General features: G+C 37.1%; 3 protein-coding genes across 3 annotated transcripts in view; 1 reads left to right on the top strand and 2 right to left on the bottom strand.

Annotated features, from left to right (window-relative positions):
* The window catches only part of wnk4a (WNK lysine deficient protein kinase 4a), a 49,565-nt gene extending 34,997 nt beyond the window's left edge, over positions 1–14,568 (bottom strand). The window contains exons 1-2 of the mRNA XM_083555696.1: positions 14,456–14,568; positions 13,591–14,344 (exon numbers count right to left, since the gene is read on the bottom strand). Of these exons, the coding sequence (XP_083411822.1) occupies positions 13,591–14,142 (552 nt within the window). The 5' untranslated portion in view covers positions 14,143–14,344; positions 14,456–14,568. The remainder of the gene's footprint in view (positions 1–13,590; positions 14,345–14,455) is intronic.
* Positions 1–16,853, top strand: part of g6pc3 (glucose-6-phosphatase catalytic subunit 3) — a 269,889-nt gene extending 253,036 nt beyond the window's left edge. Inside the window, exon 7 of the transcript XR_014535963.1 lies at positions 16,843–16,853. The gene's annotated coding sequence lies outside the window, so the exon portion shown is untranslated. The remainder of the gene's footprint in view (positions 1–16,842) is intronic.
* Positions 16,854–19,651: 2,798 nt separating this feature from the next.
* vps25 (vacuolar protein sorting 25 homolog) lies at positions 19,652–27,399 on the bottom strand. Its single transcript, XM_083555771.1, has 6 exons — positions 27,255–27,399; positions 25,123–25,268; positions 23,940–23,993; positions 23,726–23,814; positions 22,544–22,619; positions 19,652–20,537 (listed from the first exon to the last, which is right to left on the bottom strand). Exons 1-6 carry the CDS (start codon positions 27,299–27,301, stop codon positions 20,425–20,427), a joined length of 525 nt encoding a protein of 174 aa, XP_083411897.1. The 5' UTR covers positions 27,302–27,399; the 3' UTR covers positions 19,652–20,424.
* Positions 27,400–27,848: the final 449 nt, after the last annotated feature.

The raw sequence follows: 27,848 nt of genomic DNA, 5'->3' as shown, positions 1-27,848 counted from the left end.
ACACATTTGAAACCGCTCTAATCTCATTTCCACTCCAAACATATACCTTTCCATCTTCCCGGCCCTAATGCGCTGTAATGAAAGTAAACTGATCATGTGGTTTTAGTTTCAATAAATCACTTCTTAAACTGGTTATTTTTTATGCCAATCTCTGCAAACTCTGTAGTATAAAAACAACTTGGGTTGAATGATATTGCAAACTTACTGATAAATTAACTATTAACCCAAATAAAACCATATTAATAATAACTATGTTAAAATAAAATCTTGTAAACAGCTCAATCGAGTTGTAAATTCAAGACCAAGCTAACTGAAGTTCCAATCCAATCACACAAGGTAAATAATCTGTATAATACTCTATTAAACAGAAGCAGAACTGCCATGTGAAACTTTGTGTCTGATGACTTTCACTAGACTCCATGTGCATGTTGTGCACTAAAACATTCGAATAAAAACCACAATTTACAATGCACAAAGTCCAATAATTTTTTTTTGCAATTATTTTACATGCCCATCAATTTTTTTCAATACTGCTAAAATGATGGAAATCTTTCAAAATGTGTTAAGCAGCAGTATCGGGACACCTGACTTTTCCAGCCACATGTGTATCATGTCCAAACTGTTACCACAAAGTTGAAGGCACATAATTATATAGGGTGTATTTGAATATGGTAGCATTACATTTTCCCTTCAATTGGATTAGGAGTCCCAAAGGCTGCCTTACCCTACAAATATATGGCTATATTAAAAAATATTTTTCACCTGATAAGATGACATATTATTTGCAAAAGTAAAGACATCCAAATGTCAGAAAACAATCAGCATAAACTGGGCTGATTTCCCTAAACAAATAATCGAATTCTGAATTGTTGTATTTACATGTAAAAATTGTCAGCAATCCAAATTAATTCTTATCAATTGCAAATTCCTAATAAGCGTTTTATATTTATCCCAAACTGGCCAGTCTATAAGCAATCTTCATATATAAATGGATATATGTAAACTGTTCCAAAATGATGCTACTATCAAGAGTGTGGATTAGCATTGTTTGTACGATGTATGTTATGTAACTGAGTTATTAGCTGCTTTGCCCCTTAAGTTATTGCAGTAGGGTAGTATGCCATATGAAATAATGAATATTGACAATTAGCCAAAAACAGAGAATCATTAGCATAGCTATAATCTTTTACGGATACAAACTTTATGGAAACGGCTATAAAAGTTTGTCTATTATAAATTTTTACAATATTGTAAATTGTTGCATAACCTTAGGCAGTGAAAGCAGCTGAAGTAGAGTATCTTAACATGGGAAACAGGGGACAGCCTCAGGACAGAGGAGGGTGTGCTTACAAAATTACACATAACCCTTTAATGTTGCAATTAACATAAAGCCTAAGGGCTTTCTATGCATTTTTTGTCACTGACTAGTATGTATAGAACACATGTCACAACTTGAACATGCTTTGTACAGATAAGGGAGTGTGGACCGTACAGGTATGGATGTCCCACAAGTACTTGGAAAAGGGAGGGTTTTTTTTAAGACAGAATTTGTGCATAATTGTGTGTGTCAAAATGGTGGCAGTAGCTAATGTGTTCCTTGACATACTAATCCTATATGCATCATCATAAAGAGAGGGGGAAATAATTAAATGACTGACATGAGCTTCAGGTAATGAACCACGTTTTGACGTTTCCATCTCCTATTAAGCCCTTAATACATGAAAGATACAAAACAAGCTAGTGCATTAAAGACCCCACGCAAGAACTGATGAGTTTATTTCTCAAAGTACAAACGAGTTTTATCGCAATGAATAACTGTGAATAACTGTTTCACCGTGAACACTATAAATACTGCATACAATATTGTAAATGATAGACAATGTTTTGCCTTTACCTAGCAGAATGTTGGCAAAATAGGAAGGATCTCCTCATTATAATGGGGGCAATATGGGGCAAAAGAGAGTTTTTAAAATCATCTATTAGAGATGGAAAACTATTTGGATCACCACTTAGAAAAAATAGGTGCATTTATACTATCCAGGTGAGAAGAAAATGTCCCCATATTTTTTTTCCTACAAAAGCAAATGCAATACACAAATAAAACATTTGTAGACATACAGTGAGGAAAATAAGTATTTGAACACCCTGCTATTTTGCAAGTTCTCTCACTTAGAAATCATGGAGGGGTCTGAAATTGTCATCGTAGGTGCATGTCCACTGTGAGAGACATAATCTAAAAAAAAAAAATCCAGAAATCACAATATATGATTTTTAAACTATTGTGTTCTAAATAAGTATTTGAACACCTGTCTATCAGCTAGAATTCTGACCCTTCAAAGACCTGTTAGTCTGCCTTTAAAATGTCCACCTCCACTACATTTATTATCCTAAATTAGATGCACCTGTTTGAGGTTGTTAGCTGCATAAAGACACCTGTCCACCCCATACAATAAGTAAGGATTCAACTACTAACATGGCCAAGACCAAAGAGCTGTCCAAAGACACTAGAGACAAAATTGTACACCTCCACAAGGCTGGAAAGGCTACGGGGAAATTGCCAAGCAGCTTGGTGAAAAAAGGTCCACTGTTGGAGCAATCATTAGAAAATGGAAGAAGCTAAACATGACGGTCAATCTTCCTCGGACTGGGGCTCCATGCAAGATCTCACCTCGTGGGGTCTCAATGATCCTAAGGAAGGTGAGAAATCAGCACAGAACTACAAAGGACTTCAGGTCAATGACCTGAAAAGAGCTGGGACCACCGTTTCCAAGGTTACTGTTGGTAATACACCAAGACGTCATGGTTTGAAATCATGCATGGCACGGAAGGTTCCCCTGCTTAAACCAGGCACGTCTTAAGTTTGCCAATGACCATTTGGATGATCCAGAGGAGTCATGGGAGAAAGTCATGTGGTCAGATGAGACCAAAATAGAACTTTTGGGTCATAATTCCACTAAACGTGTTTGGAGGAAGAAGAATGATGAGTACCATCCCAAGAACACCATCCCTACTGTAAAGCATGGGGGTGGTAACATCATGCTTTGGGGGTGTTTTTCTGCACATGGGACAGGGCGACTGCACTGTATTAAGGAGAGGATTGAAGATGGGTCGAGGCTGGGTCTTCCAACATGACAATGACCCGAAGCACCCAGCCAGGATAACCAAGGAGTGGCTCTGTAAGAAGCATATCAAGGTTCTGGCGTGGCCTAGCCAGTCTCCAGACCTAAACCCAATAGAGAATCTTTGGAGGTAGCTCAAACTCCGTGTTTCTCAGCGACAGGCCAGAAACCTGACTGATCTAGAGAAGATCTGTGTGGAGGAGTGGGCCAAAATCCCTCCTGCAGTGTGTGCAAACCTGGTGAAAAACTACAGGAAACGTTTGACCTCTGTAATTGCAAACAAAGGCTACTGTACCAAATATTAACATTGACTTTCTCAGGTGTTCAAATACTTATTTGCAGCTGTATCATACAAATAAATAGTTTAAAAATCATATATTGTGATTTCTGGAATTTTTTTTTAGATTATGTCTCTCACAGTGGACATGCACCTACGATGACAATTTCAGACCCCTCCATGATTTCTAAGTGGGAGAACTTTCAAAATAGCAGGGTGTTCAAATACTTATTTTCCTCACTGTAGTGCTAATTGTATTGATAAATATGCCAATAAAAAATCATCACAAGAATAAAAAGGACTGTATGTGTGTTTGTGTTTGTAATTATGTAAAAAAAAAAAAAATACATTTATTCAAGTAATTGAATCTATGGGAAGTGACAGACTGAATGGATGTTTGAACAGATAGTTCTCTGAAGAGCAACTTGCACTGTCACTCTTTTTTAACAATGCATGTACTGTTTCATTTACTTACAAAATATATTCTTATATAATCAAGGATAAGGATTTTGCATTTTAAAAGTGAGCCAAGAGAACAGCAATGAATGTTAGAGCAGATGTAAAAGGTAAATGTGAGAGGTAAAACTTAAATAAAAGCTGAAACAACACCCCCCACACATGCAGTCTGTCCTCTACCATTTATTGTGTGAGACTCTGCCGCCGTGGGAGTATTTGACAATGTTGACCACACAGACAAACTCCATAAAAATCTTTTGCAGGAAACTATTGCCTAAAAATGAGAGATCCAAACTTAGCTCAAATTTCTGCATTCTAAGGCAAAAGAGCTGTGGCAAAGAACCGCAAACATTTTACTTCACGGGCCTCAATGTGCAACTTGTTAAGGATAATTCTCTTTTGACCACAAAATCCACATTTAAAAATCTATAAGCTAATGTCAGAGCACTGAAGCACTAAGCTAAAGAACCCATGTTCACTGAGTTCATACTGTATAATACTCTATTAAATGCTTTGATTACTGAAGTTTCTTAATACTTAAGTACTGTATTTTTATGTTTGTTGTACCTCAATTATATATGAAATTTATTTATTTGATAAATGCTGAATAAAGTAACCATGAACTTCAAAATTAATGGACCAAAGAAATAAGGAAAAAAATAAATAGCAAGAAATTATTTTGAGAATTAGAAAAATATTTTGGCTGCATTTAGTAAAAGGTCATAAGATATAGGTCTAAGGTCTTCATAGGTCTAAGCAGGCATATCTACAACATGTGGAGAAAGTGAGAAAAAGTATGAGTCCACCATCAGGAACTATTCTCATTTCTTGAAAAATGAAATTAAACTCAGTTAGTTATTTATAACTGAAGAAATAATAATAATAAAAAAAACACACTTCTTGGTAATATACTCAGCTTTTTGATCCTACTGTGTACATAAAAGAAAAAGTGGGAGATGAGCCAATGTCAGCATGCAGTGCTGGGGTTCCTGTAACATTGGGTACAGAAACACATTCCTCTCGATTAAAGAAGAACAGATGGCAAGACAATAGCCAACATGTGCGCCCAGTGCACTCTAGAGCATTTTCATATTACACTCAAATTTGCAAAGTCTAGGTCAGTTTCACTTGCTACTTTTACTTCTTCACTTTTTTAAATGTCCTAAAGTCTGAGTGTAGCGAACAAGAATTCAACACCAACAACTGAACTCATTCTAAGGTAATGCTGTTCAGAAAGCTACACAAAACCTATTTATAACCTTTAAAATGCAAGTAAAGTCTAACCCAAGCATGATCTTTAATGCATAAGTGTTGGGTGATGCGGGTTGTTTTAACTTGTTTGCTTTTAAATACTTTCACAATATTTAAAAATATCAAATGTTTAACTAAAATTCAGTAAGTCCGTTGTAAAAGGACTTTTTTGCCAAACCAGTAACTCTGCTTTGCTCTGACAGATCAGTACTCGAGGGAATGGTGAATTGCGAAGAATAGTTTTGATATGCTTACAATGTCTCCAGGTAACCACTTAGACCTCATTCACAAGTTTAGGAACATTATTAGTAAATGTTATCTCTGTAATGTGACCTGATCTGCAACTGTTACTACTGCGCATTTTCGTAGAATACCACTTTATACAGTAGCAGCGGATTGCTATCTGTCACTGTCAGCGCATCTCTAGCACTATTATACCTCTGACTGTTCTGTCACTACAGTATTATTTATACCCGTTAGCTGCCTTTTTATGTGCTGCACACGGAAGTATATAAAGCAGACATACAGTATTCCATTTTTTCCTTTCTAGTACATATTCCATATTCGTACATGTTTTATGACCTGTAAAAGAGGCTAAAATATGTCATTTGTAAATTATTGTTTACAAGTATCGACTGTACGTTTTTTAAGAAACTGACAAAAATATACAACGAAAAAGCAGGAAAACTCTTTGAAACTAAAAACAATGAACACATTGGCAATCAATTATCATGGTCTTCAAAGTAACAGTGTTCTTTGTTAACACTTTTCTATGTTTCTATGTTTTCTATGCCTTTCTGTCACAAACCTCTTCTGGGGGCAGGGCTTAACAGTAATCAAATCCCTTGCGCTACACAGAGAACTACTTTACATTCAAAGATTTGCTCAAGTCTCTACTTCTCAGGGCTGCCAATCTTAATGTTACAAGCCACTCAGAGTAAAGCACTTGTATGCCCTGCCTCCCATTTTAGGTTTGTGCCAGAATCGCAATGCAAACTTGTCAGCGCTTTCATATATCATGATTACTGATCGGGAGACTGAGAAAACTGTCCATTGTTTTTAGTTGAAATAGTTAAAGGGTTAACATATAAAAAAACAGGTTTGGACCTAAATTGGCTTTTCTGTCAGTAATATACTTTTTTCAAAACAAAGGCATAAATATTATTCCAAAACCATGTGGAAATGTTTTATCCATTCGCCTCTCCTATAGGCCACTGATATAAGTTTAAGTTTAACTTTATTTTATTTGTATAGCACTTTTCACAATGGGCATTGCTTCAAAGCAGCTTTACAGAACTTAAAAATTAAAGTGAATTACGTGTTTTTATATAACAGCATGAGGTACAAACCCAATGACAATGTACTGATTAAAATGATTTTATAGATAGATAGATAGATAGATAGATAGATAGATAGATAGATAGATAGATAGATAGATAGATAGATAGATAGATAGATAGATAGATAGATAGATAGATAGATAGATAGATAGATAGATAGATAGATAGATGTGCTGTTATTAATTGTTTGTGAGATTAATGGCCATGATTGATATGAAATAAAAGCCATGTCATTTATTTCTTGTGTGATCAAAACAAAGTATGGCGTGTATTCAGAAACTGCACAGCAGTTTGTTTTCCATGATACACATTCCATGGTGCGCCTCTTAAACCCTTACGGGGTATACTCCAGCACTGCTTTTGCCTCACTCGACTTTTTATCAATGCACGCTAGCAATTATACACCATGTCATTTAAGAGGGCCGCTTACAGTATAGCTGATCCTCTTATCTAAGTGTTTGTGCACATGTGTGCCTGGAATGGGTTTGAGGGTGTTTATTCATGGGACCATGCATGTACTTTCCTGTCACAAAAAAGAATTAAAATACGCATGACTAAGTAGAAAGATTGCAGGCAGAATGTATGTGAATATGTGAATGTTTCTTGCCTAAGGGGATAGAAGTGAGACTGGGAGCTGGAAAACCAAATATACTGTTCTGGTAACTGTGTATACTGATTTACTGTAATAGTGAGGTTTGATACAAGGAGCAGCTGAAATTTCTCCATGGTTACTAACAAGAACACACCGAGCCCAAAATAACATTGTGGGATAAAAAAAAACGTGTGGCTGCTGCATGGATATTTTCACATCGTTCCAGTACTGATAATGCTGCTATTTTAATAGCTGACACTGAATGGAGAATGGCAGAGAAAAAGGCTGCAACATGCTGACTCTGTAGGTGCGATGTAATAATCCAGGACCAACATGTTAGAAAAAATGCATAATATAAAAATTTAAATATCAACATTTCTTTTTGACTATAGAATTATTTGTTTCTTGAAATATTCAATCATTCTTCTTCTGTAACCAGTTTATTCAGAGAAGGTTTCCAAAGCTGTTGCTGGCAATACTGGATGCATTGTAGGTGAAACCCCCACCCCACCCCAGGCAGGACACCAGTTCATCGCAGAGTACATACACACACATATTCACCTACTCATCAGTATCAGGGCAAAATTTTGCAAAGCAAATAAACCTGCTAACACGTCTTTTGATAGTTGAAGTAAAAAACGCAGAATGGGAAAACATGCAAAAAAAAAACTGGCACAGGCAACAATCACCAGTTCTGGATTAAACCCAGGACCCTGGGGCTTTGAGGTTAATGTGTGTACATGATGCCCATTCAGGTTGTATTCCCACCTTACATCATGTTTCTAGGAATAAGATCTGGATTCATGTGACTCTGGCCAGGAAAAAGTAGTAACTACCCAAGAATAAATGAATGAATTAATACATCCCTCCTCATAACTAACCTCCATTTCTTTGCTTAGACCAGAAGACTTGCTATGAGACTGATAATGTCATGTAGTCATACTCACACTTAATTAGGTATTTCCTGAATAATATATACTGTATATATAAAAAAAAAAACAATGTTAGAAAGAAAAGTTGATTCACAGACCACAGATTCACCCGATAGAGTGGGTGAAGGTGGCCGCTGTCCAGATCCCTGTCTTTTTATAACCTAAAATATGCATAAGCTCAATTCATAACAAGAGAGTTGCATGTAAAAAGAAAAATGCATAACAGCTCGGCAAAACTATACCAAAATGTTTTAAAAGAAGTTTTAGTTTTTTTTTATAGAGTAATTATAGAGTGCACATTGCCAGAGGGCAAATAAAACAATGAGGATAGTGCTCCTTTTGCTTGAGCTGGGGAAAGGTTACAACAAGTAAAGTTGTAAGATGTAAATCTCAAAGAGTGGGAAACATTTTTGCCAAAGGCAAATTCTGAACAAAAACTTGGCAGAGTGCTTATGAGAAATGTTTGTGTTATTGATCATAGAGTATGTCACCTGCAATATGTGAAGCATGTTTAATTTGTATTTCTCGTTTGTGGCCTTTATACGTATTTACTTTTATATGTTATAAATATTGGGGGAACTATTTGCCTTGTCTGGGGTTCACGTCTTGTTGCACTACAATATTGTAAGTAAATTCATTGCATAAATATATAAATATATATATATATATATATATATATATATATATATATATATATATATATATATATATATATATATATATATATTGCATACATTGCCATAATCATTTAATTATTGCATTATATTTAATTGGTGTAAACGTCAATTTACTACATGCTCACCATGTCTGCCTTTTTTCTCACTTAAAATAAGATTTGTGTATTTGCATTTACAATTGTGAACATTAATATTCAGACCTCAGCTGTAACTCCACGCTTACACACTAAATAGAAGTTACGCAAGAGTTACAAGTTGGGTGGGGTTTCAAACTAGAGGCGTGTCTCTGTTACGTGCGATTCTGACCTTGAACTTAAGCCCATTCTTCTTGAGTGATATTGGCTCAAGTGGGGAACAGTATTAAGTCCACAGAGACTCTCTGACAATTTGAGGTTACCACAATATAACATGTTGTGAAATAAAGTGAGGTGTAAGTGTTCAGTCAGTTTATCCTTTAAACTATCAGCACATTTTTACTACACTACTTTTTCACTGGAGTAACAAAAATTGTATTATTGTATTAATCAGACAAATCAAAATAGAATTAAATGCATGATTCAAGGCCTACATTACTTGCACAGGTAAATCTCATTGTCATTACCTTTATATATCGCCTAGAGAGAATAAAAAAGAATAAAGAATAAAGAATAAAAAATTTAAATAGCAAATTTTTAAGCTGCTGAATAATACAAGGACAGACAGTATTCATTTTCACAGCAAACATGACCTGCTCAGTCTGGGTTTTATATTACCAAATTGTTTTTAAGTAAAAGAGCAAGTACCTTTGTTTAAAAGTGGTTGTATAGACAATATACCCCTGTCTTTACAAAACCGCTATTTTAGATGCATTTAGAAAAACTGTGGGCACCTAATGGAAAGCCACTCTGGCCATTTGAATAATCTAAAATAGGCACTCTCAAAATTAACTGTGTAACTCAAAGTTGTACAGACAAAACAGATTATCCTTTGTATTCACATTTCTCTGAGACATAAGTGAAGCCAAGAAGGTGTGCTCTCCATTATTTGTTGTTAATGTGTTAAAGGGTGCAATAACTGGATTTTCAGGAAGAATAAAGACGTTTTTTTGGGACACATCTGCAAGGTAAAATTTAGTTTACAGTGAGATGAACATAAAAAATTCAAATATTGGATTGTGGATAGAAGGCCAGTCAAGAGTGGTCAAACAACAAAATTGTCATAATGTTGCAATAACAGATACACAAAGCAGTCCAGTACTCTAGGTGAAAATTACTATCAAATGTTCAGTTCAAATATCAGAACTGCTACACAGCCATTGCTAAGCAAAAGCTCTTTTCTTGGGTTATGCCTCAGCTGTAATTCAATTTGGAAACAAAAACACGTACGTTAACAACTTTGAAAAAAATAAAATCTCTGTTTATTTCCTTACAGATTTTTGGATATTTAATGCCATAGTGTTTAAAGTAAGTAATCAGAATGACTCAGTCCACATTTACAGCCAAAACAGCAAAGAGTAGTGCATGAAAGCACAATAAGCCACTGGTCAGTAGCTGGCAGGACTACATGTGACTCAAAATTTTTGGAAACCAAATAGTCAAAATCTTTGTTCTCTATAAGAAACTCCCTCAATTCTTCAGTGGCCCTCAGGCAGTTTTGTGGGACTCCAAATTTTGGCTGATGCATTGATCCATTAGGATACTTTCTCCATTTATTTACTTTACCATCCAAGCAGATTTGTTGCTGCCATAACAATTAAATGAGTACTGGATCATAGTAGAAAACTACACTGAATGGGATGCCAGTCCATTACAGATCACCATCCACATTAAAATCTCACTCAGAGGCAATTTAGCATGTATTAGTATGTTTAGAAGTAAGGTTGAAGGAAACCTATTTAAACACAAGGGCAAATGTGCAAAAATCCATACCAAAACAAACTCAAAATTCATCCTGGATGATTCTGGAGCTGTGATGTGATGCTTTAAATGTATTTTAAATCGCAACTCTAATTCTAGATAAATATTTCATTGCCAGAGTTTTTAATCATGTAAAATTACCAACTCTCATTTGCTTCATAATATTTACACAAAATAAATGTACACTTTAGCTAAAAAAATATGTCTACGTTTAAGCAAAAAAAATATATCCAAACAAACGAGCAGTGGTGTAACGTGACTGGGAGGTTTCAGCGATTATGCTACACATGTGTAAAATAAACCCCTCCTCTTCTACAGAAATGCATACTTATCTAAAATAAGGCAGCTACTGATAAGACTGCAGGGGTGTTTTAGCACCAGTCATTGTTGGATGGGAGGGCATACTAGGTGTCATAGAGCAAATGCAAAGTTTACATAAAAATGCCAAGTTGTTATTTTACAGTTTGACAATTTTTCCTCAAACGCAAAAAAACATGAAGGCAACAGTAAAAATGGACTGGCACAATCACGTATGACGCCTACTATGTGTGAATACATTTGCAACAGTTACGTAGTTGTCCCTAATAAAAGGATGGGGAGACCCAGAGGTGATTTGAAAACATCTGCTTTGAATGACTAGATTCATAACTTGCCAGCATTACAATAAACCATGAACATTAATAATGTATTCGGTGTTCCATTGCCAATGCCAAATACTATTGAGGAAGCAGTGGTTATGTTCTGCTAAATGAAGGTATGACGCAAACCATATTGAAATGATTCAATAACATATTGAAATTAATAATAACCAGCAGTTATATGTTACCACACAGTACATGACTATGCAATTAGAAGCCATTAGTCGTTCATGTGCACAAATCCAAACACCTATTCTGCATGCAGAATGCGGTTTTAGTATTTAACCACATAGACTTTTAGTGACATGAAACACTGTGTTTTGTTAAGACATTTTGAAATACATTAGTCTTTTAATTATGGTTTTATAGTTTCATTTTTGATGCCAATATGTTAACAAAACTAATTAAATTGAATAGTAAAAGAATATATATTTACCAAAACGAAGTATTAAATCTCTTTAGAAACCTCTTTTCTGCCTTGTGGGAAAAACATGGTGGTTCAAAAACTGAAACTGAAAAGCTGCATTTATGCTGAATCAAAAGATCCACAATCTATTGCAAAACTGTTTTAGTGTATACAAGATGCACTAATAAGTGTGCATTTCAGGCTTAGGGATTATAGGCTGCAAATCTATGGGATTTCTTTTCCTTGTTTGTAAATACTACAGCTCAGTGAATGCACAGTAAAATAAATGTGCAATTTCTTAAAATCTTGCAGTTTTAAAAACATTTTATAACAAGTTACTTGTGTGCCATTACACAGATCCTCTCTGTGTTTTTCGATTCTACTGCAATTCCACTGTATGGCTGTTTGCTCAAATTTAGTATAACATTCAAAGCATGCACAGACCAAGAGGAAATACAAATGAAAAAGTCAAATGTACAAGTAACAAAACTATTAGCTCTAACACAATATTAGAAATCCTAACATTTTCTAAGGTTTCAGGTGAGAGCCGATACAAGATCAGTTCACATATTTAAGAAGAGTCATCAGTCTCCTCCGAGCATAGCAGAGCGTGCATGGTCATGAGTAAACTATAAAGAATCCCAAAAGATAAGCGCAGCATAGGGATTGCTCACACACAACTCATTGCCGTGATGATGTCATCGAAGGCAGGCTGAAGTCTCAGTAGCAGCAGCAGTCGTATTTAATCCTATTAGAGCTGATTAAGTCTTTTAGCCTCTTTTGAAATAAGACTGAATGTTTAACCATTAAACCAGCTTTGGCAAGTTTCCTATTACTGTATCTTGAATAACTCAGGCTGTTTTATTCTAGTATAAGTCAGAATAATTGTCATGTATTTGGTCACTACAGAAAAAGCTATCCTCGCTGTAATGTTATCTCTGTCTATAAAATCAGAATATCAAGAAATTAATTTCTCATTTTATCGTAATTTTTCATGTAAATAAGTTCTAATCCCATACAATGAAAAAGGGGTTTCTGATCATATTCTATTTATTTGTCCTTATACATAAGTCATTTATGTGTAAAACCATGAGTGTGTTTTTAAGTCAAAACAAGATTATATCATACTAATGATCATACTATTATGACAAAAAAATTATATGACAAATGAATGACCTATTGAACACCAATTAGGCAAAACAGTGACTGAATATAATCTTAAACTGAACCGATATAATCAGTAAATATAATATAATAACGATATAATCTTCTATTGAAACTGACAACAGAATTGTGAGACATGGCAGATGCAACCTGAATAAAGCTGCTGTAACTGTCACTTTCTAAGAATAAATGAATGTCTAATACTCAGTTTCTTACACATGGGACACTGAAATTGTGTAAGCTTGAAAATCACATTCCATTGCTTGAGTGTGAATCTAGTAAATTTTAGTACTACAGGCTGTCTTCCAGTAACAGCAACTGGCAGACTCTCACCAATCTGTCAGCTAAGAGTCTTTATAATTCAGAGAAAGAGCAATCAGGCAGATGGAGAGAGGAGAGAGACAGTGGGAAAGAGGGAATTTATTATGCAAGCTCAACCCCAGCATTAACTTTAAGTCAAGATGTGATGTCCTGATGCGGATAGAGATAATAGAGCTTGCATTTTCAGAAGTTTGCATATTCAATCTGGGCAAATTCATGTGTTGGGAATATAGAAGGGAATGTTTCACTGAGTTCAAAGTTAGTTGAAATTAATTTCTGTAAAATAAGAGTAAAATAAATTAAACTAATGAAAGTATAAATATTGTTAAATGTTGTGCATAATAATTATTAGTGTTGTAAACATATGAATGGCAGCAGAGAACCTTAAGGAATTCTCCTAATGGCAGGTGCACACTTCATTCACCTGTTTTGGGTTTTTTAGTCACTTTCATTGCACTTTGTTACTCCTAATTTCCCTTTTATCATTTGATCTAGACACATATACAGATAGAAGATGTGTACCTGCAGCTCGCACCACGCCACCTCCACTGTGGTCTCGGTGTCCAGGCCTTTATAGACGGTTTTAAACGAGCCTCTGCCGATCTCCACGTTGAACTTCAGATATCGGCCATCGGGAGACGTAGCGACGGCTTTGGTCTCCACGTCCTCCTTCTCCTCTTGCTCCAATCGGCTTACGAGCCTTTTGATCAACTTTGGGTTGCTCTTCGTCGGCTCGGGGTCCGAATCAGAGCTCACCTCGTGCGCAACAGCGCTCGGGACCGCGGCGTCCCATTGCGCATTGGATGTTAAAGACTGCGGAGACGCCGAAGACGGAGGAGTATCCACAGCTTTGGATTCCTCCGTCCGTGTTTCGGGTAAGACATGTTCGTCGGACCAGGACGGCGCGGGGTAAAACTGCGGCTCGAGCTCCAACTTGTGAAGCACGTACGAGTTCCTCCTGGCGCTAAGCGCGTGCGATCGGAGCGGCGGCACTCGGGACAGACATTCTGAGTCCAGATCAACAGGTAAAGTCGGAAAGCCGAGGCCGGACACTTCAACTTCTGCGTGGGACATGCTGAGAATGAGTCGGAATAGGAATTAAATTCTTCTTCTTCTTCTTCTTCTTCTTCTTCTTCTTTTTCTCTCTTTACATCCAGTCCACGCGTGAACCGATCATTATTCGCAGAGTTAGAAATGACCGGAGCGAGGACATGGTGTTCTGCTGCTGCTGATTATTGGAGTCAGTCCTTGTTTTGTGAAGCTGTTCAGAAGCAATCTGCGAGGAGAAAGTACAAGAATCGAATCGAATAGCCCATGCATTTATAGCGGTTTATTTACTACTTATATTAACTAGTTCTGCAAATAACTAAAACACACAAAGCATTACCTCAAGCTCAGACTGTTCCAGCGGCGCGTTCGCTTTCTGGCTCCTCAATTACCGCGAGCTCTGCGCAGCTTGTTCTGAGCGCACGAGCGCGAGTCGCCAAATCTGGCTGTGTGCGCGCGAGCCCCGCCTCCCCTGTACCTGAGGACGTCGCGTGCTGCTGAAACAAGCCCCCCCACCCCAAACACACACACACACACACGCACCTCACGTGCTGCTACCCATCCACTGCGACCACCACCGACTACTTCACCCACTGCTATATACACTGTATCTTAAGCACATATGTAATATACAGTGGGTACGGAAAGTATTCAGACCCCCTTACACTTTTCACACTGTGTTACAGTAAGTCGTCGACTTACGACCTATGCAAAATACGACCATTCGACTTTACGACCACAATAGCTAGCCGCGGTGTACGTAATTTTTTTTACCAGCTTCCGGCATAATTTTACAGTACTGTACATATAGCCTACTCTACTTATGACCAAATCGTGTTACGACCGGTCTGTCAGTCCCAATCGTGGTCGTAAGTCGACGACTACCTGTATATTGCAGCCATTTGGTAAATTCATTTAAGTTCATTTTTCTTCCTCATTAATGTACACACAGCACCCCATATTGACAGAAAAACACAGAATTGTTGACATTGTTGCAGATTTATTAAAAAAGACAAACTGAAATATCACATGGTTCTAAGTATTCAGACCATTTGCTCAGTATTTAGTAGAAGAACCCTTTTGATCTAATACAGCCGTGGGTCTTTTTGGGAAAGATGCAACAAGTCTTTCACACCTGGATTTGGGGATCCTCTGCCATTCCTCCTTGCAGATCCTCTCCAGTTCTGTCATGTTAGATGTTAAACTTTGGTGGACAGCCATTTTTAGGTCTCTCCAGAGATGCTCAATTGGGTTTAAGTCAGTTTTCTGGCTGGGCCATTCAAGAACAGTCACAGAGTTATTGTGAAGCCATGCCTTCGTTATTTCAGCTGTGTGCTTAGGGTCATTGTCTTGTTGGAAGGTAAACCTTCGGCCCAGTCTGAGGCCTAGAGCACTCTGGAGAAGGTTTGCGTCCAGGATATCCCTGTACTTGCCCGCATTCATCTTTCCCTTGATTGCAACCAGTCGTCCTGTCCCTGCAGCTGAAAAACACCCCCACAGCATGATGCTGCCACCACCATGCTTCACTGTTGGGACTGTATTGGACAGGTGATGAGCAGTGCCTGGTTTTCTCCACACATACCGCTTAGAATTAAGGCCAAAAAGTTCTATTTTGGTCTCATCAGACCAGAGAATCTTATTTCTTACCATCTCAGAGTCCTTCAGGTGTTTTTTTTTAGCAAACTCCATGCAGGCTTTCATGTGTCTTGCACTGAGGAGAGGCTTCCGTCGGGCCACTCTGCCATAAAGCCCCGACTGGTGGAGGGCTGCAGTGATGGTTATCTTTCTACAAATTTCTTCCATCCTCCAACTGCATCTCTGGAGCTCAGCCACAGTGATCTTTGTGTTCTTCTTTACCTCTCTCACCAAGGCTCTTCTCCCCCAATAGCTCAGTTTGGCCAGACGGCCAGCTCTAGGAAGGGTTCTGGTCATCTCAAATGTCTTCCATTTAAAGATTATGGAGGCCACTGTGCTCTTACTAACCTTAAGTGCAGCAGAATTGTTTTTTTAACCTTGGCCAGATCTGTGCCTTGCCACAATTCTGTCTCTAAATTCTTCAGGCACTTCCTTTGACCTCATAATTCTCATTTGCGCTGATATGCATTGTGATCTGTAAGGTCTTATATAGACAGGTGTGTGGCTTTCAGTTTAATCAAACAAAGCTGGACTCAAATGAAGGTGTAGAACCATCCAGGTTCCAACCACCATAATCAGAAGAAATGGAAAGCACCTGAGTTAAATATATGAGTGTCACAGCAAAGGGTCTGAATTCTTAGGACCATGTCATATTTCAGTTTTTCTTTTTTAATAAATCTGCAAAAAATGTCAACAATTCTGTGTTTTTCTGTCAATATGGGGTGCTATGTGTACATTAATGAGGAAACGAAATGAACTTAAATGATATTAGCAAATGGCTGCAATATAACAAAGAGTGAAAATTTAAGGGGGTCTGAATACTTTACGTACCCACTGTATAAAATGTTCTTTGCTGAAACTGAGTCTCTGTTGAAGCCTTTGAGCAAGACCCTTAACCATCACCTGCTCATAATTCTCTAAAATATTCTGCCTAAAAATAATGTGAAACCACAAAATGTGCTACTATTTGCTAGGTGTAATTTGCTATTTGAAGCCCAAGATTAAAAATATAAATTTAAATATGTTTTTGTTTGACCCTAAGATAAAAACATTTCTAAAAGCCTTGAGCATTATACACAATGTGGACAAAAGTACAACTGAAGATAGATTTGGATTGTAATTAATATAAACACTTTGTTACAATGGCTGAGGACAGCAGTTTGCATGAACAGTTCTTCATTTAAACATCCCTTACTGAACAGCACTCCTCAACAAAGATAAAACTATGAATGGACATTCGGTGCCACCCAGACGAGGATGGGTTCCCATCTGAGTCTGGTCTCTCTCATGGATTCTTCCGCTTACCATCACACGGAGATTCCTAGATAGATGTTACCACTGGCTTTCTCATTTAAAAAAACTTGTAGATGAACTTATATAGATGTGTGCAAAATGAAATACCAAACCTATTGAAGCTAATTGTAAGCTACTGTGTCAAAATCCTTGTCTACTTACCCTGTTATTTAATTTCCTGCTGGATTCCCCATCACTTTTAACCGTTTTAACAGTGTATTTCAGAGCAGCACTGCATTCTGATACGATTCTTTAAAAATCAGCTTCCTTGGATTAACTTCCCATTCATGCTGCAAGAAACAATTTGTGACATTGTTAATGCAGGAACTACAAAATCAGTAGTCTGTTGCAGCATGAAACTGCATTGCCCTGATGTTTTTACAGCATGAACTTTACTGCTCTACTTCTGCAACTGATTTTTTTGTGGTTTCATTGTATGTTCATTAATAATTACAAACAGTGAAAGAGGGTCTAACACAAATAAAGCACCACGTGATTCTTGTGTTAGACTCAAAAAAGCAGTTGATTTAGACACTGAAATGCCACAACTTGTGCAACATGTCATTATAGTTCACAAAAAATTTATTTACTTAGATTTAAAGTTAGATTAACTTCTTGTTACCGTCAGTAACAACAAGCAAATGGCCAATTTGTGAAGTTCCATAGGTTCTTAAAGGGTGCCCTAATTTGCTCTAAAATGTCTGTTATAAAAGTATTAAAAATAAATTAAATATGAATTATATTTTAGTTTATGGTGCATCAGTGGTGTTAAGATAGTAGTATATACTAGTGTTAAGTGCAGGTTTGGGCTGTATTACATCTTAATCTACAACAGAGGGCGCAACCACGTAACGTTTTATCACTCAGAATGCGACACTACAGTTGTGTGCAATTTTTTTTTACAATTATCTTGACAACCTTCTTCTTTTTTTGGCTTCATTTATTAATGGTTGCCACAGCGGATCATCCATCTCCATTACCCCCCTGTCCTTTACATCTGCCCCTTTCACTACTACCTGCATGTCTTTCCTCACCACATCCATTAACCTCTTTGGTCTTCCTCTTTTCCTCCTTCTTGGTGGCTCCATCCTCAACATTCTCCTACCAATATACCCCATGTCCCTTCTCTGCACATGTCCAAACCATCTCCAAAACGTCCCACATGCGCTGTCCCTCTTATAAACTCGTTTCTAATCCTGTCCATCCTCATTACTCCCAACGAAAACCTCAACATCTTCAGCTCTGCTACCTCCAGCTCCACCTCCTGTCTATTGCCACGGTCTCTAAACCATACAACATTGCAGGTCTCATCACAGTTCTATAAACTTTCCCTTTCACTCTTGCAGATACCCTACTATCACAAATCACTCCCGTCATTCTCCTCCACCCACTCCACCCTGCCTGCACTCGTTTCTTCACTTATTTAACACACCCTCCATTACTTTCCACTGTTGACCCCAGGTACCTGAACTCCTCCAACTTTTCTTCCTGCAACTGCACCACTCCACTGCCCTCCCTCACATTCACACACATGTACTCTGTCTTACTCCCACTGACTTTCATTCCCCTTCTCTCCAGCGCATATCTCCACCTCTCCAGGCTCTTCTCAACCTGCTCCCTACTCTCACCACAAATAACATAATCCGCAAACATCATAGTACATGGAGACTCCTGTCTGACCTCGTCCGTCAACCTGTCCATCACCACTGGCACATCACATCACATGATACTGGCACCACCAAACTTCTGTAGATGATAATGTCTTGTTTTTAGAATTTTATCCCAAGGGATCCCCTGGGTCTCATCACACCATAATATATTTTGCTAAATGATTTGAATAAGGGTTCTGTCTAGCTACCCTACTTCAAGTGTAAAGCATACAAGAGATTGTCATTTTATGTAGGGAGTGCAAGCTTATACAACATTGTTTTTCTGTCTCTCCTCAAAACATCTCTTTAAAGTTCTTACTAGAATTTTTGTGGTTGGCTGTTATATCATATTAAAGCTGAAAAAATATCTGACACAATTTACAGTGCATGCTTTTTTCAACATTACATATGCTTTAAAAGCGGTTGATTAAAGTGTGCACAGGGAAAAGTGCAACTCACTCGCAACAACGTCCAAAATTTACAGCACAGCAAAATACAGACTCACAACCTGTTGGTATGCACATTAACCCAATGCTAGACATCAGGAATGATCAGATTTTTAAACAATCTTGTATGACTTGTCACTTGTTCATTTTTCTGCCATTGGAATTGACATCAACCAGCTGTTCTCCCAAATTTTCATAAAATATTTTTTTTTTGGTCATTTTTAAACAGTTTTTATTTTTCACATTGGGCAGCCCTAACCCTAGAGAAAACACCAATACAATGGAACACTAGAAAAAATATCTTAACCCCAGGAAAAGGAAAATATTTTAGACATAAAAAATAATAATAATTCTCTCAGTCTGAGAAACCCAATAAAGCACTCTTGTGATAATATATAATAAAAAAATAAAAAAATAAAACAAGAAAAAAAACCCAGTATATTTCATGACTTACAGACTGATCTCATCAGGATTTGTCTTTGCTTTTGATGATCAAACAAAAAAACACACGAGAAAAGAAAACCCCTCTTATTTATTTGTACAGTATAATCATGGTATAAAAGGTGGCTGGAGACACAGACAAGAAGAATAGTGCTACTGGAAAGTTTCAGCAACCAGACTGCCAGAAGTGGCATAAGGTCAATTGGTATATTCATGTGCCTTAGAAGGGAAGCATCAGGTTGACTCACGTTAAGAATTTCGGGTTTTGTGATATCACACACGAGATAGTCAAGTAAGATGAGAGTCTGCCAGAATTTACAGCACAAAATATATATGTAAATTCTGGCAGGCTCTCATTCTACTTGAATTCCTCTCCCAATGCACTTATCGCACATATACATTATATATATATATATATATATATATATATATATATATATATATATGCGCATTAGGAAAGAAATCCTCATCAAACATCAAACTCACTGAAAAGGCATGCTAGTCATCTCCACTTTGTCAGATGTAACAATCACCAATTCAGAATGGGTCCAGCAAGGTAATTATTATTGTACTTAAGTTTATCTACACAGTTATGACTTTCAATGCAACAGTTAAGTAATGGAGTGCTATGATGTTTTTGGGCTGCTTTTTTCAGTCACAGCTTAAAACTGTTTTTTTTCTTTTTTAGGATTCTGCATTTGAAAATCCTACTTAATCTGTGTCAGGAAATCCAAACCCTAAAGCCCTTCCACCAGAGCGCCTAGCCCAGTAGATCAAAAAAGATCAGACAGGGCTTAAACATCTGAACACTGTCCGGAAAAAAATGATTCTTCTGATTTGGTAAATCAGAAGAATTTGACTCCTTTCCCATCATCCATCGTGATGACCTCTGCTTTGCCTTCAGTCTGCAGGGCCTGTAATGCACGCAGCAGCATGCACTCCTCCAGTCCGTGGAACTCTGGGAAACGAAGTGCACCGTTAATCACTTTCATGTCCTACAGTACATGATCTTTAAGCATTACTGACTTTAAAAGAGTCCAATTTATATTTATTAGATTTGTATAGCTTCATTGTGCTTTATAAAAGACATGCAAAGGTTTTAGTTATTATCTCAATACAACTGTTGAATTCTCAATTCTAATGAGACATATTATTCAGAATTTTTAAAAACACAAGCTCTGACAAAACTCCCAAATGAAAGGCAAATCACATAGTGAATATTAATGGACACATTCTCATTCTAATGCTTTGGTTATAAAGTAACTTACACAAGAACCAGTATCATCATTGCTCCGAATAAATTAGGAAAAAAAAAAAAAGAAAAAAAAAAGGCTCTGCTGCTCCTTGTTAAAATAAGCTTTGTGTAACTTAGTAAGATCAGATGGTTATTAAACAAAGCTCACAAGGACCATCCCTATGTACAGTACATTCCATCCTAATCACTACGATCTGTAAAAAACTGTACCTGCTGCAGCCCTGCCCATCCCACCAACTAAATTCACACATTCCGGTAAGAAATGACACTTACATTGATAAAAAAAAATCCACACTAACCATCACCCTCTGATTTATTTTTATCCACGTGCTTCCTACTGCCGAGCTGTTACTTTTTTTTATTTTATTTATTTATTTTTTTAAAGTAATTCATTAAATGATCCTTATAGCTCTGTCTCTGTTACTACTGTGCTGAACTTCCACTCCAGCAAATTCGAATTTGCAAGATTTTATCACTTGTAAAGTAAATGCTCTGCAACAAGAGTCCTGGGGAAGTCAAGCCCTAAGTACCAACAAATCTTATCTCTTCAAAGTCATTGCAATTGGATGAAATTAGGCCATACTTCCTGCATTGGAAAAAAAGCAAGAGGAAAAACCCTGATTTTACTTTAACCCTTTCTCACAGTACTCCGGTGTTTCGTTTTGCCAGGAGCAACAAAAATCAACTGATTAAACATTCAATCAGTATGAATAAATGAATTATTTTATTGCGCCAATTCTGATATAAGATAAGTCACTGTACTGGTGGGTTTATGTATCTAAAGTATGACTGGTGTTTAGTGGATGGTGTGCAGGCTTATGGGAAAGAAGTGGGCTGTGAGCCCCCTGCTGGGCAAACAGAAATAAAACAGATCAAAAACAGGTAGACTCTGACTTACAACGGAGATGCGTACAGATGAGCGCAGAGTAACTTAATAATATTGTATGTTGAGACATGTCCTAGCCTACCCAAGAGTCTTAAAGAATGGTGATCAGTATGGGGCAGTATTCTGTAATTGGTTAATAATTTAACAAATACAGTACATAATTTGGCAAAACGGAGCAATTTAAACTACCGTAATGTATAAACTATACTGTATATATGTATGTAGCAGCGGACGCCTGGGCAAGTGCCGGTTTCGTGAGTGGGAGGCAGAGGCAGACACACTCTCTTTCAGCTGGGATGCAAATAATAAAGAGAGAGACAAAAAATTGGCTTTGAAACATGAAAACACAGAAAAAATACGAGCTCCGACTGAGACAACTGTACTCTGTTGACCGCTGTAAAGCATCTCACAAGATGCGTACATCCCGGCAGCATCCAAACGTATCGTACCACACACTGCTACACTGAACATTTTTTTACAATTTTGTCGTTATCACTATAGTAATCTTAAGATCGAAAAAAGGTCAAACCATCATATCTCGGGGACTACCTGTATTAAAGACCAAGCATAGATAGTAATGCCACAAGAAAACATCCTACATTTAATCCTAGTCGGCTAGTTACAAAAATATATTCTTGAAATTCTTTAAATAAATTCTTGAAAATCTTAAAATGTGCCCACTTTCATAAAACCTATTCATCGCAACTGGCAGGAATTCCATTATTTTGTTAAAAAAAAAAATAATAATAAAATAAATAAATAAATAAATAAATAAATAAATAAATAAATAAATAAATAAATAAATAAATCACAAATCTCATACCTTCAGTTTCTGTGTCATCACCATTAGAAAGCTCATAAAGTGTAAACACGGAGTTGACCATGCCATTTTTAGACACCTAAAAGCAATAAAAAGGGAGCCCATACAAATTGTCAGTGCGTACATAATAATCATACAACATGGTATCACAGCACATCACAGAACATCCTCATCTGAATATCATTTTTTCAAACCAACAGCACAAGGAGTAAATCAGCGTCTCTATGATTTAAAAAGTAAAGTTGCCTCATTCCAAAATGACTGTGCAGCTTGAAAAAAAAATTTTTGGCAACATTTTCAAAATACACACTATTATAACAGTTTAATAGTAAACTTTCCTCACATATTTTCTTTTCATAGAGGAATAATTCTAGATGAAAACTAAAACACATTCTTTTGCCAAAAGTCTTTGGAAACTTGAAAACCATGAAAACATTAGTTTTCTGCAAACTGTTGCCACATATTTGATTTGTGGAACTTATTTTAATTGTGTACAACATCTTTGGATGCTGTAGATTATGGTTTAAAGTCTTGATTTGCAGAGGTTGTTGAAGAATAAGTGTCCCACACCATGACCTGGACTCCACTAAACAGCTTTGGAATAAACTGGAACAATGGCCAAACTCCAGACCTTCTCACCTGCCTCCACTAATGCTCTTGCAGATGAATGGTCACAAATCCCCACAGCCATGCTCCAAAAAATGTATTGGTTAGTGATGACTCAGCAGTTAAGATGTTGGACTTCTGATCAGGGTTTTTTTTTTTTTTTAAATAAAAGCTTAGAGATGACTAAATCGTCTGTAATGGTTAGATATCCACAAGGGATTATACATGAGCTTGTACATCCTATAAAATACTTTAGCATTTCATAAAATGAAAAAACTTCATATTGTACAGTTTTTTGGAACGGTGTATTTAAAACTTGTTACTTTAAAATCCAATGTTAATGTGCACCAGCACGAACATCAAATTAATGCAGCAGAGGAAAAAGAAAATGACCACAAAATTCTCACATATGATAGCAGATCGATAAATCCATGCTAATATCATAAAAAGATCTGCAGTACATTGTCCTCTTATTTTCAGGTGTCTCGCTGTAGTAAGCAGTCAGAATCCTGAAATATCTAAAAGCTAAACCGTGAATGTTGGATTCTGAATGTTGGGTGTAAACACTGCAAACCTCACCCATTGATAAATCAGCTTCCCCCATTCCTCAGGTCTTCGCCACATGATTAAACTGCGTGCTTTGTTTTTGTCCATCCATTCCAGGTTCCCTGTGGTCAGAAGCAACAGTGACGGTGCTGTTTTTTTTCTTTTGTTCATTGGGACGTTGTTGATTTTAGATAGTGTTTAGAGGAAATATATATCAGGCTGGGGATTACTGGCACATTAGGCTCACCTTTTTTCCTCAGTTCCTCAAAAACGACTTGTATGGCCTCGACGGAAAGTTTTCCTGAACAACTGAAGTCAAAGTGAATATCCAGAAAGGTTTTAGAAAGCATTTATACAGACAGAATTCATTTCCATTTTGAAATGTTAGGGGGTTCACATTAAACCATTATTTAATCAATTTATGATTATGTCATTGTAAAAGTTTATTTACACTAGTAAAAGATATCATTTGTTTGTCAGTGCTGACTCCTGGTGTAAGAATGAAAAACCACTACACTGGCATTTTGTATGATTTCTAAAAAAATTATTGGCTTTGCTAACAGTGACCACATTTTAATCCATTTTACATTTAATATTCAATGTATCTTCCTCTCTTTAAGAGCCCAGGCTCTCTCACTTACATCACAGCGGCTGGTCATATGATTTGAGTCACATGAGCAGCAATATGCATTTCGGAAGACTTTATTCGTCTCAGAGGAAGAATGCACTACTCACCCTACACAATTGGTAGCTATCAGGGACTATTTTGCTGGAGGTTTGTGGACACCTTACCATCACTCTCATATGTGATTAGTGAACATCAAAATCAGGATTTATCCCTCTCTTTGCCGGAACAATAACCTCCACTGTTCTGGGAAGGATTAGTGTTCATACAGCCACGAGTGCATTAGTGAGATTAGTTAGATGAATGTCAGCTGAGGAGGTCTGGGGTGCAGTGGGTGTTCCAGTCCATCCTAAAGAGCTTCAGAAAGGTTGATGCTGGGGCTCTGTGTGGGAAGCGCAAGTTCTTGACATTGGCAAACCATGTTTTCGTTTTCGACAAATTGCGATTCTGGAACGTGTTCAGAGCCATAGGTTCCAGCTAATGAAGGCAAATCTATATAATTGTATTCAAAATGTTTGGGTATATTGCTCAGGTGTCCCCATAATTCTTATTAAATAGTATATGCTACTAGACAGGGTGGAGAAGGTTGAGTTAATGGGAGATGGCAAGGAGGGGAAAAACTTCTAATAAAACTGTCTAACTACAGGCAGAACATGTTGCTACTTTGTGGAATACTTTCGCATCTGCAAGTAGTAATAATACGTGTACGAATGTCATCAGGTGGTGTTTTCTAGTGACTTTTTGAGCTACTTCCTCTGAAAGCAGATGGTGGGGGTGGGATTAGGGGTTGAGTAAGAAAGGATACTTTCGATCTTCTTGTTGTTGAACATGGGGCTCTCCTGCACCTCCAGCACGTCCACAGTGTAGAGCTTCCGATGGCGGCAGTATGAGAGCACCAGCGAGCACCAGGCCGCAAGCTGCTTCTGCCTGGTTTCAGCATTGGGCTGCAGTCTAAGAAACATCACACAGAAAGTATACATTTATGGTTTGTTTAGTGGATTATACAGCTCTGTTTGGATTACAGATTTGCTGATTCTCCTGCCAGGATTCATCATGTAGTTCTGATTCGCTCTGTACATTTTGAAAATTCTAAATCATCAGTGGCAGGCCATTGGTGTCCTGAATCAATCAACCTCTTAATACCATAATTATGACACCACGACTATAGAAACCCTCAATATTATACAAAAACGCAGTTTAACTGAGTGCTGGATTAGAATCAAGTATTTCATACAGTAAGAATAAAGGTCATTACTAAAGTAAGAAACCCAATTGACACAATTTAACAAGTTTCCTTTCAGTAGCCACAGCTACTATAAGCCACATACATCATCTCTAGAAGAAGAATCAATATTAATTCATAAAATAACTCCGGGTTTCAGAGCGTTTTTTTTTCCTGCGCATTATAGTTTTTTGGGGGATTTTATATTAAGGCAAATAGATTGTTTTTTGTGCAAATTCTACAGGAAAGAACTTTTTCTTTTGTTCATCTTGTAAATGTTCTTGTACATGAACCTGCGACCAAATTTTAAACAATTTCTTCTCTTCTGTCAGCCATTGTGGGATTAAAAAAAAAAAAGCTATCAAATACACACAAATATATTTGCACTTCTGCAATTTGCTTGAGATGCGGTTTGCAAGCTCTGACTAGTGCGATCCAATCAAAGCACCATTCAATCAAAGGTTGACGCTATTGGATGCCTGCTAGAGGGCCTTGAACTCTGATTGATGAAATGAAATAACGGCTTCAATCTCATGCATTTTATGCTACAAGGTGCCTGCAGTACTGATTTATGAAGGACTTATGGCAGATTTTGACCCGGGCAAAACATCATGCGACAGATGAAATCTGATTGGAAGGAAACTCCACGGTATACAGACACTCCTTGCAGCAGTGCATCTGAGAGAAATGCTAAGAAATGAAGAGAATGTGCACAATCGCGGTTTTTACATCAGTCTAGCGATCTGAATTCTTTCTTGTACTATGTACATCTTCAAGAATTTTTCTTGAGAGGAGAAAATCCTGACAATTCCAGATATTGCGGAAGAAAGACATTTGTTCAAGTATTCTGAAATGAAGCAACGGTTCTGATTCTCAAATCCTCAAAGAGTTCTTTGCCATTAGGTGCCATGTTGAACATCCAGTGGTCAGTATGAGAGAATTGTACTCAAAGCACCAAATTTTATGTGTGTGGCTTTGCATGGTTAAACAACATACAGCTGTTATCACTTAGGGTGCACTCACTTTTGTTTCCAGTTATCTAGACAATAATGGCTGTATGTTGAGTTATTTTCAGAGGACAGCAAATATGTACTGCTATACAATATGATATACTAAAATGGTTGCTGAAATGTGAGGGTTGTGATACTGTGAAATTTTTTTATGTGCCAAAAACCTTTATTTGCACTTGTTAGTTTGCTCTTCTGGTAGATGCTCTACTACATTTCGTTGCTATTGACCTGCACTATGCAGTGAAAGTTCTCCACTATCCACAAATTAACTCAGCCCCTAAAGCTTATCCAATTTGTAATCATACAGGGGTTGAGCCACATCTGGCTACTACACTTCACGTCAAAGCTCATATATCCACTGAGACACATCTGTAAAACATCCCAGTGTTCTGACAAGTTACACATTATATCATGCTAACGCTCCCTCACTCACTTCCGTAGCCCTGACCAAGCACTCGGGCTCAATCCCAAATAACCCATTCTTACACATGTAGTGCACTACACTTCAGCGTGCCCAAGTCCTCAATTCACACTTGTCCGAGTGCACCTACATAGGGCGTAGGCTGCTGATTGACACTCGGCCTGATAAAGAAACTATCAAGTCTCCTCTCTGTTACAACAAATCATTCATTCGCGCTACAGAGCCACGTGTATTTTTGAATCTGCAGCTATTTTCAGGGTTATTGACCGGCTTCGTGTACTTACGTGAAAAACGGGGGGAAATTGTACTGCCAAGGCCACTCAAAACTCATCTCCAATCCAAACTGGGTCCACTTCAAGTCCAACTAAACACCGACAAACTGGCATTATTTCTTACCCACCTGTATTCCTATAAAAAAAAACGCCCCTAGAAAGTAGATTGATTAGATACTGTCCAATCAACAAACTTCTTTTCTGAGCTGTTTCTGTGACTGGATATTTTCAGCCAATCGCAGCAGACGAAACACTTACTGGGTGGGAAAAAACATGGGGTCGGGGTTTAAATACTTCCGGTATGACAAAAAGTGAGAATCGTGTGTCAACGTAAAAGTCCGCGCAGAATTGATTAAAACGCTATATATATCATTTATATAACAACTATAACAAAATATATTTTGGACTAATTATGCTGTCTATTTAGCTGTCCATACATACATATATATATATATATATATATATATATATATATATATATATATATATATATATATATATATATATATATATATATATATATATATATATATATATAATTACACATACATACAGCAATTTGTATTTATTTGTGTTTATGTTTTCAAACCTTGGTTTTGGAGCATC

The sequence above is a fragment of the Silurus aristotelis genome (genome assembly GCF_946808225.1).
Source record: "Silurus aristotelis genome assembly, chromosome: 12".
NCBI lineage: Eukaryota > Metazoa > Chordata > Actinopteri > Siluriformes > Siluridae > Silurus > Silurus aristotelis.
This window is presented reverse-complemented; position numbering and strand designations above follow the sequence as displayed.

Bases quoted from the DNA above. Each gene is read 5' to 3' on its own strand.
- vps25 (XM_083555771.1), bottom strand. From the start codon at position 27,301: ATGAGTTTTGAGTGGCCTTGGCAGTACAATTTCCCCCCGTTTTTCAC. The intron at 23,815-23,939 runs GTGAGCCTAATG...TTCTGACCACAG, and splicing joins TGAGGAACTGAGGAAAAAAG to GGAACCTGGAATGGATGGAC. The intron at 20,538-22,543 runs GTATGAGATTTG...TTCGTTTCCCAG, and splicing joins TGATGACACAGAAACTGAAG to AGTTCCACGGACTGGAGGAG.